Here is a 13,047-nt window from a genome sequence, read left to right as displayed (position 1 = left end):
CTCTCCTTACTTGGTGCTGGCGTGTGTTTCCAGGTGATGTTGCGACAGGTCCAGAACACGGCCATTACCCTTCGCAGAGAAGCTGATGTCAAGAAGCGGATCAAGGAGGCCAAGCAGCGGTGAGTGCCCGGCTGGCCTTGGGTCTTTTAAAATTAAGTAGCTTTTGTATGGATTATTGACAAAGAAAGAGCTTGAGGAATCCCTCTCCACCCCACAAGGTTGCTATTCTGTCACATGCAGATTGCTTTGAGAAAGCCATTAATGTTGTGATCCCCAGGTGTTTGTCACACGCCCACCACAGGAGAGGTGCCCCAGCTCAGTTCTCCCCTGAGCCAGGACAAGGTGGGCAGAGCCAGCACCTTGAGTTGAACACCAGCCTGTCCTCACTGGCAGCTCTCTCACCTTCCCTCCCCCACCTTCCTTTCTCCCCTTTTCTCTCTCCGCCATTCTCTCCCCACCTTGGCCATCCTTTCCCTCTTCCTTTCCTTTTTTTTTTTCTTTTCATTTAAAGGATGTATAAAATGCTCGTTGTATACAACTTGTAAAATACAGAATATTTAAGAAATACAGCTGTAAACTCCCTTATACTTCTCCCACCTGGTGATATGTACTCTTAATTTTGTATCCCTGGTTACAAGTGTGGAATAATGCTATAGATTGAGTTTGTTCCTTTTTATCTAGACTGGGCATTTGTCCTGGCTCATTACATGATCTCTGTGTCCCCCTCCACGTCTGGAGCCTCTGCAGGCTCTGGGCCTGAGTCCCTGCTTACTTCTTGGCCTCCTCACCACAGGCCTAGGTTTCGGGTATCTGCCCCGTGAGTCTGTCCACTGATCATCCATCTGCTTTTCAGTTTCCACGATTTTGTTGACGTTTATCCCATGATCGTTTCTTCTCTCACATGTTTATTGTTCTTGTGAATTTTTGTCTTTTTAAAATTATATTGCTGTCACGTTAGTGGAATGGTTATGCAGATGACCTTGTGTTTATTCCATTAAATAAGCATCTTTGCAGAGATTTGCAACAGCTTCACAGAATCCCATTCATACTTAAATACATCCCTGTTTGATACCAAAAGCTAAAGTCATATGCTTTTAATTAGGGAGCTTAGAGTGACTGCACAGTGAGTATCCTTGTCAAGTCTACAGGTTGCATATTGAATGCAAAGGCAAAACTTAAGTGTCTGAAGTTTCAGCTTAAGCTTAATACATCTTAAACACGGTGGTGTTTGTGTGTTAATGGGTTGATCTGCTTGAATTTATCTTTTGTCTTCTCAGAGCGCTTAAAGAACCCAAGGAACTGAATTTTGTTTTTGGGGTCAACATCGAACACCGGGACCTGGACGGCATGTTCATCTACAACTGTAGCCGCCTGATCAAGATGTATGAGAAAGTGGGCCCACAGCTGGAAGGGGGCATGTGAGTGCTGCCTGAGGAGAGCTTCAGCCCAGGATGGTTGGCGGGAGAGGTTTGGTCAGTGGGGTGACAGAGCCGTGTCTACCTCCTCCTGCAGGGCATGTGGCGGGGTCGTTGGGGTTGTAGATGTGCCCTACCTGGTCCTGGAGCCTACACACAACAAGCAGGACTTTGCTGATGCCAAGGAGTACCGGCACCTGCTGCGGGCGATGGGGGAGCACCTGGCACAGTACTGGAAGGACATCGCCATTGGTAACACCCTTTCACTTCACGTCCAGCCTTGAGATCCTCTCGCTGCCTCAGGGGGCTGACTCCTCACGCGATGGTGTGGGTGCTTGTCTTCCAGCCCAGCGGGGAATCATCAAGTTCTGGGATGAGTTCGGCTACCTCTCTGCCAACTGGAACCAGCCTCCATCCAGTGAGCTCCGTTACAAACGACGGAGAGCTATGGAAATCCCAACCACCATCCAATGTGGTGAGTTGGGGGTCGGCACCTCCTCCTGACTCCTTTCCATCATAGTCGCTGTGCTGGCCTCCTGATTGCACTGACATTCAGGGACGTATGTCCCACTAGGGATATGAGTCTGTTTGGTGATGGCCCTGGGAGCTCAGTCTTGGGGCTGTGCTGTGCCCACCTGTCCTTTCTAAATGAGGCAGGAGGTCATCTACCCTGCCGGGTCTCACAAGGTTTGGTACCACATCGGTAGAAGTGTGAGTGATGACTGAGCCAGGATTTTGCTGGAGGAGGGAGAGGGGTTGGGGCCGCTGAGGGTCTGTGTTATAAAGTTTCCATCCTTGCTGGAATCACTGTCCCTGAGAAGAGTGACTGTTCTGTAAGGAAGGCAGAGTTGGAGCCAGACTGAGGATCTTTGCATAGAAAGTTGGGGGCATCTCTGCCTTGGGCCTGGCTGGGAGGAGCCTGGTTATTGTTGGTGGGCATGGCTGATGTTTTCTGTTGAGGGTATGTTCTGTGTCACAGATTTGTGTCTGAAGTGGCGGACCCTCCCCTTCCAGCTGAGTTCTGTGGAAAAAGATTACCCGGACACCTGGGTTTGCTCCATGAACCCTGATCCTGAGCAGGACCGGTGAGCACTTTTTCTAACAAGGAGTTTGTGGGCATCCCCACCTCCCCCCGTGCTTTTTCCACTCTTCCACTATGCTTCTTGAGGTCAGTGCTCATATCCTTACATCTCTGTCTTGCTGCGTATAATAAGTGCCTGGAAATAATAGAAGTGTGTCCTGCAGTGAGTATTAATTCAGTGCATTTGGGAAGTCTGAGGTTGCTCTGGTGAGAGAGAGCATGGGTTGGCTGAGGAGGAAGGACCCTGCCCTACCTGGAGCTATCTTGCCACACCCTTCCTAGCACTTTCTGTCTACAGGTGTGAGGCTTCTGAACAGAAGCAGAAGGTTCCCCTGGGGACGTTCAGAAAGGATCTGAAGACACAGGAAGAGAAGCAGAAGCAACTGACAGAGAAAATTCGCCAGCAGCAAGAGAAGCTGGAGGCCCTGCAGGTGTGTGGGTCATGGGCAGTGGGCACATGGGCAGGACCCCTCAGTATCTCCTCTGTTCCCTCAGGCTCAGTTTCACCCTTCTGTCACCCATGAGTGCTGCCCAAGCTTCCCAACCCCAACCTCCAGGCACACTGATTCTCCAGTATGCCTTGATCATTCTTTAAAAAAAAAACAATTTTGTTTATATATTACAAAGAGGTCCGATTCATTTAGAATGTTTTGAAACTCCAGAAAGTACCTATCCTGTCTTAGAGGTAACCACCATTAACTGCACATCCTTCCAACTTTTTATGACCTCTACTTACACATAAATACATATATTTTTTATTAGAAATGGAGATCACGACTTACTTGTGTCATATCACATACTTTTTTTATTAGTGCGTAATTATTTTCTTGGGATAGTTTTCCAGAAGTGAATTTGAAAGAGTAAAAGGATTTTTAAAATTCTATGTTTTGTTTTTTTTCTTTTTTTTTGTTTGTTTGTGGTACGCGGGCCTGTCACTGTTGTGGTCTTTCCCGTTGCGGAGCACAGGCTCCGGACGCGCAGGCTCAGCGGCCATGGCTCACGGGCCCAGCCGCTCCGCGGCATGTGGGATCTTCCCGGACCGGGGCATGAACCTGTGTCCCCTGCATCGGCAGGCGGACTCTCAACCACTGCGCCACCAGGGAAGCCCTATGTTTTTCTTTAAATAACTTTCCAAATTATTCTCCAGAAGATGTATTATGTTTTGTTTTTTACCAGCCATACCTTTATTTTTAAATGTTTTTGCAAATTTGATAAGCAAAGATACACATCTTAGGGCCTCCCTGGTGGCGCAGTGGTTGAGAGTCCGCCTGCCGATGCAGGGGATACGGGTTCGTGCCCCGGTCTGGGAGGATCCCATATGCCGCGGAGCGGCTGGGCCCGTGAGCCATGGCCGCTAAGCCTGTGTGTCCGGAGCCTGTGCTCCGCAACGGGAGAGGCCACAACAGTGAGAGGCCCGCGTACAGCAAAAAAAAAAAAAAAAAAAAAAAAGATACACATCTTAAATTTGAATTTCATATTTCTAAAATTGAACAATTTTTTCGTGTGTTTCTTTTAGAACTGCTTATTGTTCTCTTATATTACTGTTGTTTTAAATTTTTTCCTTAATTGATTAGTCAGGTTTTTTTAGATATATGTGTGGTATCAACCGTTTATCGTATTTATTACAAAAGCCTTTCCCTTTCTGACTTATGCACAGGCAGATGCTCTCATTGTATGCATGCTTCCCTGTCTGCCAAATCCAACCTGTCCTTTCCGGCTTTGGCCTTTAGGGATCTCCAACCTCTTTGGCTTGTTTTATAGGAATTTAGTCCACTGACACTTGTCCCCAGTCTCTCAATTGCTGGATTAATCATATACAATCCTGTAATTTGCTGGTAGTTTAGTGTCTGTGAATTTTTGTCTTCTCAGTGAGAATGGGAGGTTTGTAATAGTAGAACTGTGGCCCAGGTGTTCTTTTTTATTTGCCCACTGTCCCAGACCGTGGGGCTCCAAAAAGAGTATGCTTGAATGTACCAGATACGCAAACGACCTCCTCATCATGTTTACCCTGCAGAAAACCACACCCATCCGCTCCCAAGCTGACCTGAAGAAATTGCCCTTGGAAGTGACCACCAGACCTTCCACTGAGGTAAAGGCCAGGGATAGGGGCAGGGCTTTTCCTCAGGTGTCTCATGCTGGGATCCATGTTGTCACTCTCTCTGGGCCTCTTTCAGGAACCTGCACGTAGACCTCAGCGTCCTCGGTCACCTCCTTTACCTGCTGTGATCAGGAATGCCCCGAGCAGACCCCCTTCCCTGCAGGCTCCCAGACCAGCCAGCCAGCCCCGAAAGGCTCCTGTTATCAGCAGCGTCCCAAAGCCTCCTGCCCCGACAGCACGGGAGGAGGCCAGTACTTCCAGGCTGCTCCAGCCTCCTGAGGTGCCCCGAAAGCCTGCCAACACTCCAGTCAAGACTGTGTCCCGGCCCGCCCGTCTCGTGCAGCCACCATCACCATCTCTGCTGCCCAACTCCAAGAGCCCTAGGGAGGTCCCCGCCCCCCGAGCCATCAAGACTCCAGTGGTCAAGAAGCCAGAGCCACCCAGTAAACTCTCCCTGGTGAGATGCTCCTCCTTCTCCAGCCCTGCCCACAGTGGTATAGGAATGGAGGGGGCAGCATTGACTGCATGGGGGGCGGTGGGGGGTGGAGAAGCCTCAGTGGAGATCAGCCTTCTGTGCTGCCCCTGCAGAGGAGGAGTCTGATAGCTGAAGGCACTCATGGCGGGCACAGAGCTTGCTGGTTCCCTGTCCAGGGAGCTCTTTGGTGCCCCCTCCAAGGTTTGGTCCTCCAGACTTGAGTCGCCTTCACTGGCTTCTCACGTGGTGGGCAGAGGTTGCAGCCTGGTGACAGCCTTGGTGGGCTGCAGCAGTGGTTGGCGTGGTTCAGTGGGGAGTGAACTGAGAGGCTCCCCTGTGACAATTTTGAGCAAAGGTCCTCGTGGGCGTAGAGGCCGTGGGTTGCTGTGTCCCTAGTACTGTTGGGAGCCCAGCCCTGGCGGGGACTGAGACCCACAGACCCCTCTCTGAATGGCTCCTTTAGGCCAGATGGGATCTTCCGGCACCTGAGGGGCTGCCAGGGTCCCTCATGTTCCCGCTCCTCTTGCTGTAGGCCACTCCAGGTTGGAAGCGGAGTCTTGGGGTCTCTGATGAGGAAGAAGCCGAGGAAGAGGCTGAGAGGAGGAAAGAGAGGTCCAAGCGGGGCAAGTTTGTCGTGAAGGAGGAAAAAAAGGACTTGAATGAGGTAGGTTCTCAGCATTCTCCCTCCCCAGGGTCTCCACCCGCCACCTGCAGTCTATGACACGAGCCTTTCAGAAGCCTAGTCCATCTCTGAAGGACACTCAGTCACACAGACGACTAGAAACACGGTGCCTGGTAGGATCTTGAGTGAGACTGGCTTGTGGCTCTACTCACAGGCTTGAGGTGACACCGACGCAGATCTGCTTCGGTGTCTGTGACATTCTGCCCCTATGCCTGCTTTCTTGTTTACTGACATTTTTGGAGGCAGGTGTGTAGATACTGAGATAATGGTTGAGAGAGTGGCTCTCAATGAGGCCTGGGGATTTAAACAGCCGCACGAGACGACATGAGGTGATGGCTTGTGACCCTGGGCGGACAGTCTGTTCTTCAGGGGCACTGGCGGTGCCTCTCACGGACTCTGTTCTTGCAGCTCTCAGACAGTGCTGGGGAAGAGGACCCAGCTGACCTCAAGAGCGCTCAGAAAGGTGAGTTCAGGGAGGTGCCCAGAGCCTGTGGGGAAGTGGGAAGGGGGCCCCTTGCCAGCAGCACCGTATTCCGAAGGCTCATGGAGGCTTTCCTGGCTCCAGGCTCTCAAGCAACAATGGTTTCAAGTCTAATTCCGAGAAGAATGCTGAGGCTAGCACGCCCTCGTGTTTATTTTTAGCATCAGTTCCTTGGTGTTCACCTCTGGCAGTTATCATGCTGCTCTGCGGCACCCTCATGACAGTTGGGGAGGAAGACCAGGGTGGCTGGGCTCCATGTCCCTGGCATAGTGGCGTCAAGCTCCTAGGGGTTCTTGGCCCTGTGAACCTGGGATGACCTTTCTCAGGGTGGCCCTGCCTGGGTGGGGGGCTGTAGTCTAGTTTTCTAACTCCATCCGCACTCAGATAAAGGGCTGCACGTGGAGGTGCGCGTGAACAGGGAGTGGTACACAGGCCGTGTCACAGCCGTGGAGTTGGGCAAGAACGTCGTGCGGTGGAAGGTGAAGTTTGACTATGTGCCCACGGACACGACACCAAGGGACCGCTGGTAATGCCCCTTATAGGAGGCTGGGTTGACAGAGTTGGGCAGGGGCAGGCAGCCCATCCTGGAAGCCTGGGACACATATGACACAAACACTGGGTCCTCCCTAGGGTGGAGAAAGGCAGTGAGGATGTGCGGTTGATGAAGCCCCCTTCCCCGGAGTATCAGAGCCCGGACACGCAGCAGGAGGGCGGGGAGGAGGAGGAGGAGGCAGCTGTGGCACAGCAGGCTGTAGCCATGGCGGAACCCTCCACCTCGGACTGCATTCGCATTGAGCCCGACACCACCGCCCCGAGCACCAACCACGAGACCATTGACCTCCTCGTCCAGATCCTTCGGTGCGTTGTCGTCCTGCTCCGGGGTCAGCGCTGATTCTCCACTAGCTCTGTGCCATTCTGATTTCCAGTCTCCACCTTCTTTCTTGTTTAGGAATTGTTTACGGTACTTCCTGCCTCCGAGTTTCCCCATCTCTAAGAAGGAGCTGAGTGCTATGAATTCAGATGAGCTGATATCGTTTCCTCTGGTGAGTCTGCCCAGGCTTTGGTTTTTGACTCTGCACGCCCCCCTTGGTGCTTGTTGTGATTGTCAGCTCTCAGCTGTGTGCCCCCTTCCCCGTTTGGCCAGCTTCCCTTTCATCTGCTGAGGGAAGGGAAGAGGGGACTTTACATTGTGGAAAAAGAAGCTGCTCAGCCGGATGACTGGTGTGCAGCTGGTGAGATGCTGGGGTGGAGTGGAATCCTCACTTAGGGACAGGCCCAGTGTGACTTGTGTGGAGTACGTCCCTTTTCCTCTGCCAAGGCAGGAAACAGTAAAGAGCTTAGGTTCAAAGTGCCGAAAACGTGACTCTCAGAGGTATAGGGAAGCTCGTGGTGTGTGGAGATAAGCGTGGGATCTTACTTAGCAAATGCAGATGCAGTGCCTCAGTGCTGGAGCCTCCAAGTGGCTTAAGAGTCAGTAGAGACTGAATTTTTAGCAGGTACCTAGACATGAGGCTGGGAGCGTAAGTGCTCTGCAAGGTGGGTGGGAGGGCTGGGGGCAGCCTCTGGGAGGGGGAGAGAGCGACCAGGGCTAAAGAAAAACGTGCGTTTGGGTGAGTGTTTGTAGAAGTGACGGGAAGTGTTTGAGGCAGAGGGACTGTCGTGAACAAAGGCTCAGGGATGCAAGGGCAGGTGGGGGCCAGCGCACTGGTCTCTGTGGTGAGCACTCAGGGAGAAGGGCCCTCAGAGCCAGGATAGGAGGCATCGGGGGCACCCCTCTGAGGTGCAGTGGCTTAAACTTTGTATGAAATGGAGGCCCAGCTAAAGGTTTGAGCGGATGGAATTGTAGACTTGAACCATGTCCGGGGCAGGGGTCAAGAGGCTTTTTCTGTAGAGGCCAGTTAGCAAATATTTTCAGCTTTATGGGCTGTAAGGTCTCTGTGGCAACTATTCAGCTCTGCCATTACAGTGTGGAAGCTGCCATAAGACCATATGCAAAGGAATGGATGTGGCTGAGGTCTAGTAATGCTTGTTTTACAAAAACAGGGGGCAGGCTGATTTGGTCACAGGCAGTGAGTAGTCCGTTGACCCTGCCCCTAAGAGGGTAACTCTGGTTCTGGGTAGGAGGGTGGATGGGAGACACAGGGACAGGGAAGCTGGTCTAATGGTGATAGGTCAGGGAGGGGCGATGGGAGCTCTGACAGGTGAAGGGGCCCTGTCAGGGGTCCTTCTTTGACTGAAGGCAGGTGATGGAGAGGAGGCAGAGGTCACGTGCTTCCCTGTGGGAATTAGAGGTTGATGACAAAGCTGTTAACTGGGAGAGAAACAGGGTGAGGGTGAGGAAGACGAGTTGTGATTTGACTTGGGCTGGAAGTACCAGCACTTCGTTTCTGGTGATGTCCAGTGGACAGGACACTGGAGGTTGGGGCTGGCACTTGGGAGGGGTGGGAAGGCCAGGGCTGGAGATGGGGATTGGGAGTCATCCACATCAAGAGGATGTTTCTGCTGTAGGAATAGCTTAAGTTTTCTAGGGAGGAGTTTCTGGAGAGGACAACTGGAATTGAAACTGCAGGGTTAATATGTTTAAGATGGCAGGCCCTCGTGGGGCAGCTGTATGCTTGATAAAGTTTGCCAGAGAGGAAAACATGGAGTTTTGTCTCCATTCTACTTTAAAAAAGGGAAATGAGGCTAGGAGCTGAAGAAACTCAGGGGCAGAGAGGTGAACAGTCTGTCTTAATAGAGCTCAGATTCGAACCCAGAACAACTTGTTAGGACAAGGGTCTTGCTCCCCTGCGAGATGAGGGCGCACTGCACGCTGGGGAAGCTAGAAGGTGCAGAACTCATGGTGGCTTCACAGAAAGCTGCTACACCTCAACGCTTACCCTTGTTCAGGCTGCAGGCATCCTCTGCAGATCCCAGGAACAAACAGCTGATAGGCCAGCTAGGTCGGCCTGGCATGTTTGTTGCTTTTGGCTTAAAGTTGTTGCCAAATTCAGAGTAAAGCCTGGGTGCAGTGGGATCTCTGCAGTGGGCCTGACTGCTCAGACCAAAAGCACAGTCAGGAGCATCTGAGCCTAAAATAGTCTGTTGGCTTATGCTTGTAAAGGGAGGTGTACCACTAATGCATCAGTTTAATAGCCACCTAAGTGAAATGCCTAAAATAACTCAAACTTTAATTTTTTTAACGTTAGGGACACAACAAGAATCTAATGTTCATTGTATCCTTGTCAGTTTGTAAATGACTGTCCTTTTGCTCATCATGCTGGACTAGGAGTTCCAGACCGTCAGGGGTCCTGCAAATACTAGATTAAAAAAAATATATATATATATATATATACTTTAAAAGTAACATAACTGCCTGTGAATCTTTAATGGCCTAAAAGTGGAAAAAAAACTAAAATGAATACAAATCATAGTTAGGCTTAAGACATTGTGTATTACATTTACATTTGGCACCTGCTTGAACATTTTTTTTTTTTTTTTTTGCCGTACGCGGGCCTCTCACTGTTGTGGCCTCTCCCGTTGCGGAGCACAGGCTCTGGACGCGCAGGCTCAGCGGCCATGGCTCACAGGCCCAGCCGCTCCGCGGCATGTGGGATCCTCCCAGACTGGGGCACGAACCCGTGTCCCCTGCATCGGCAGGCGGACTCTCAACCACTACGCCACCAGGGAAGCCCTGAACATTTATTTTTGCGCTGCCAAGTGATAATTATTTTTTGTGCAGAATTTGAAGTTTCTGTTGCCCTCTTGATTTACTGGGATAGTATTCTAGATTGTAAACAATTAAATAGTTCTAACACGTTTTAAAAACAGCAGTTTTTAGCCGTTCAGTGCTAGGTAGTTCATACATCTTCACAGAAGTAAATAAATGGTAGAGTTGGCGAGACTGCAGTTGTCAGCCAGGACCTGCTGGTCACGGGTTTGTGTTAATCAGAATGGCCTCATCATTCATGTTGGTGATTTATGAGTAAATCATAATGTTGTAACTTTGAAATTAAACATAAAGAGTTACTACCCAAATTGTTTTTTATACTGAGATTCCATGTAACTTTCATTTGAAACAAGTGTTCTGCTAATTTCTGAAAGTTTGATAAAGCCCCATGTCTAGAGAGAGTGCTAGTTAACATTACTGCCCCACCCCTGGGAAGTTTCAGGTACTCAGGGAAGATGGTGAAAAGCTCTGATGCTGTATAAACATACTACACAAACCTGGAGGAATCTGTTGTTGATAGGTGCTTGATAAATACTTGTGGAAGAGAACTTTTGATCTTTACATTGTTGGTTGTGACTTGCAAGTGGTTTGCTCAAAGTGCTGTTGTGCACTTTAGAAAGGTGAATGGTGAGAATTATCCCTCACGTATACTCACGGCTGGCCGTCTGCCAGAGGAGTTTGGTACGTGCATCATGTGTGATCCCATCTTCGTCCTCGTGGCAGCCCTGTGAGGTGGATGTGGAGGTCTTTCTTCTCTGGAGCTAGAGAGATCACTTGCTTCTGGGTCCGGCATCCTTTCAGACTGAGCTTTGTGCTGAGCCAGTTGGGGACACCAGTGCCCATCTAGAAGGGCACTGGGGACCCTTGTGAGCTCATGCACTCACCCTCCAGCTTGTCTCCCAACAGAAAGAGTACTTCAAGCAGTATGAAGTGGGGCTCCAGAACCTGTGCCATTCCTACCAGAGCCGCGCCGACTCGCGGGCCAAGGCCTCCGAGGAGAGCCTGCGTACCTCCGAGAGAAAGCTCCGCGAGACAGAGGAGAAGCTGCAGAAGCTGAGGACCAACATCGTGGCGCTCCTGCAAAAGGTGCAGGAGGTGAGCCAGGCAGCCCTCTCATTGTAGCGGACCACCTGGTGTCTCAGGGAGGGGGGGCTTGGGCACCTCCTGCTCCCTTCTCCCCACTCACAGGAATCTGTGGTTCCAACCCTGGCTGCACAGCATCCTGACCAGGAGGGCTGGAGGTGGTGCGGCTGCCTGGGCCTCATCCCAGCCAGACCCACGGTATCAGACTTTTGCCCTTGTTTAGACATTCTGATATACAACCTGGTTTGAGAACCCTCCAAGTCATAAAACAGAAAGACATTCTCACTTTTCCAGATGACGCCCAGATGGGATTAGGTAGCCCAGAAGCAGGGAGCGCCCTGTAGGGTCTCAGCCCTTTATCCAGGCAGTAAACATTGAGGACAACTGCTCTGTGCCTGTCCTGTGGACCCTTGGTGAAGCAGACAGGCAAGATAGGGGTCCTGCTCTCATAGCCCAATAAGTGGAGGAGACAGAACTACTGTTGGCGGGAAGTGCTGTGAAGTAAATACGAGAGAGACAGAAAACAGGGATGCCACTTTACTAGGGTGTTCAGGGGAAGCCTCTCTGAGGAGGTACTTGAGCTGAGGGCAGAACCAGTCACGCAGGAGTGGGATGTGAGAGCTCTGGGGAGAGGGAAGAGCAGGGCCTGAGGCCCAAGGCAGGGAGATGTGGGCGATAGAAGAAGCAGGGCCCTGTCCAGGTGGGAAGTCCCTGGAGGGTGTGGCACTAAGACGTTTGCAATCTAAGACATTTACTCTGGTTGTAGGAGGGCCTGGAGGGGGCGGAGGTTAGAATCCGGGACTCCAGTGAGGAGGTTCCCACAGTTGTCTGGGTGAGAGATTCTGGCAGCCTGAACCTTGGATGGTGACAGTGAGGAGGGAGAGAAGTGGGCAGATTTGTTGTAACGTCTTGAGGGAAGGGGAGGAAACAAGGGTGATGGTTGTGGTTTGTCTGAGCTCCTGGGTGGAGGGGAGGCGGTGGTGGCCTGTACCAAGATGAAGCAACTCAGGGTGGGTGGTGCCATTGAGCTGTTGGATGTTTTGAGTCTGAGAAGCCTGCAGCATGGCTAAGGCAAGCCAGGAACTTGAGGTAGAGGCAGGGTAGGAGCAAGAAATCTGGGTGTCATCTGAGCACAGAGGAGGGAGGGGGCGGATGATCAAGAAGGGACAGGCCTGACAGCCAGGGTGGAGGGGTGAGAGGAAGGGGCACGAGCTGCAAGAAGGGTGGGGAGGCGGGCCCCCCACCACCTTGTGGCCCCCGGCTGACCCTGCCCTGCTCTGTTCCAGGACATAGACATTAACACAGATGACGAGCTGGATGCCTACATCGAGGACCTGATCACCAAGGGGGACTAAGAGGTCTGGAGCCAGAGATCAGCTCCCCTGCCCTGCAAGGCAGAGCTCCTGGGGGTGGAGTTTCATTTATGGGTTGATGGACTTACCTTGGTTCGACTCCCATGGGATATTTGTGCTTTTGGAGGGAAAGAGACTGATTCTTTGAATCTTCCTCCCTAAGTTTATAAATATTTATTTTTTAAAAGAAACAAGATGCTGTGCCTGCTGTGAGACTGTACATTTTTTTTGGTGATTCTTGGGCAGAGAATAGAAGCAGGACGCCAAGTCTGAGCTGCTTCTCTTGGCTCCGGGCTCCTCAAGATGTGGTGAATCCAGTGCCATTTGGAAGTTGGGGAGGCTCCAGGGGCAGGGCTGGGGGAGGGACAGGGCCCCCCAGGCTGGTGCTCCCCCAGGAGCTCCAATCCAGGGGATCCCCACAGAGCCAGGGTTAGGAGGAGGCTCAGCGCTGAAGCAGCTCCCTGTGTCGTGGCTCCTGCTTCAGGTCGGGGATGTGAGTGGTGGCCCAAGTGGTCGATCTTGGCTGTGGCACTGTCCAGACAGCTTGGGGAAGAAAGATCCTCCTGTTCAACTTCCCCATCCACCACCTAAGTTCTCCCTGCTGGAGAACTAACAGTGGACAGTGAGGTTTCCTGCCTCAAAAACTTGAGTCCAGGTTGTGGCGTGGACAG

At 51.5% G+C, this 13,047-nt stretch overlaps 1 protein-coding gene across 3 annotated transcripts in view; it reads left to right on the top strand.

The window, feature by feature from the left end:
• MORC2 (MORC family CW-type zinc finger 2) overlaps positions 1 to 12,664 on the top strand; it is a 41,435-nt gene extending 28,771 nt beyond the window's left edge. The window contains exons 12-27 of one of the 3 annotated variants that reach the window (XM_082641522.1): positions 34 to 119; positions 1,278 to 1,418; positions 1,513 to 1,667; positions 1,762 to 1,890; positions 2,395 to 2,500; positions 2,795 to 2,927; positions 4,511 to 4,585; positions 4,671 to 5,051; positions 5,602 to 5,733; positions 6,160 to 6,214; positions 6,617 to 6,758; positions 6,863 to 7,090; positions 7,182 to 7,275; positions 10,848 to 11,036; positions 11,130 to 11,222; positions 12,311 to 12,664. In XM_082641522.1, coding sequence (XP_082497648.1) covers positions 34 to 119; positions 1,278 to 1,418; positions 1,513 to 1,667; positions 1,762 to 1,890; positions 2,395 to 2,500; positions 2,795 to 2,927; positions 4,511 to 4,585; positions 4,671 to 5,051; positions 5,602 to 5,733; positions 6,160 to 6,214; positions 6,617 to 6,758; positions 6,863 to 7,090; positions 7,182 to 7,275; positions 10,848 to 11,036; positions 11,130 to 11,222; positions 12,311 to 12,379 — 2,208 coding nt within the window. In that variant the 3' untranslated portion in view covers positions 12,380 to 12,664. The remainder of the gene's footprint in view (positions 1 to 33; positions 120 to 1,277; positions 1,419 to 1,512; positions 1,668 to 1,761; positions 1,891 to 2,394; positions 2,501 to 2,794; positions 2,928 to 4,510; positions 4,586 to 4,670; positions 5,052 to 5,601; positions 5,734 to 6,159; positions 6,215 to 6,616; positions 6,759 to 6,862; positions 7,091 to 7,181; positions 7,276 to 10,847; positions 11,037 to 11,129; positions 11,223 to 12,310) is intronic. The other 2 variants (XM_082641524.1, XM_082641523.1) reach the window with 2 other exon arrangements.
• The last annotated feature ends 383 nt before the right edge of the window (positions 12,665 to 13,047 follow it).

Source organism: Mesoplodon mirus (assembly GCF_964341445.2).
Source record: "Mesoplodon mirus genome assembly, chromosome: 13".
Taxonomy (NCBI): Eukaryota; Metazoa; Chordata; class Mammalia; order Artiodactyla; family Ziphiidae; genus Mesoplodon; species Mesoplodon mirus.
The sequence above is the reverse complement of the archived record's forward strand: the minus strand, read 5'-3'. Positions and strand labels throughout refer to the sequence as shown.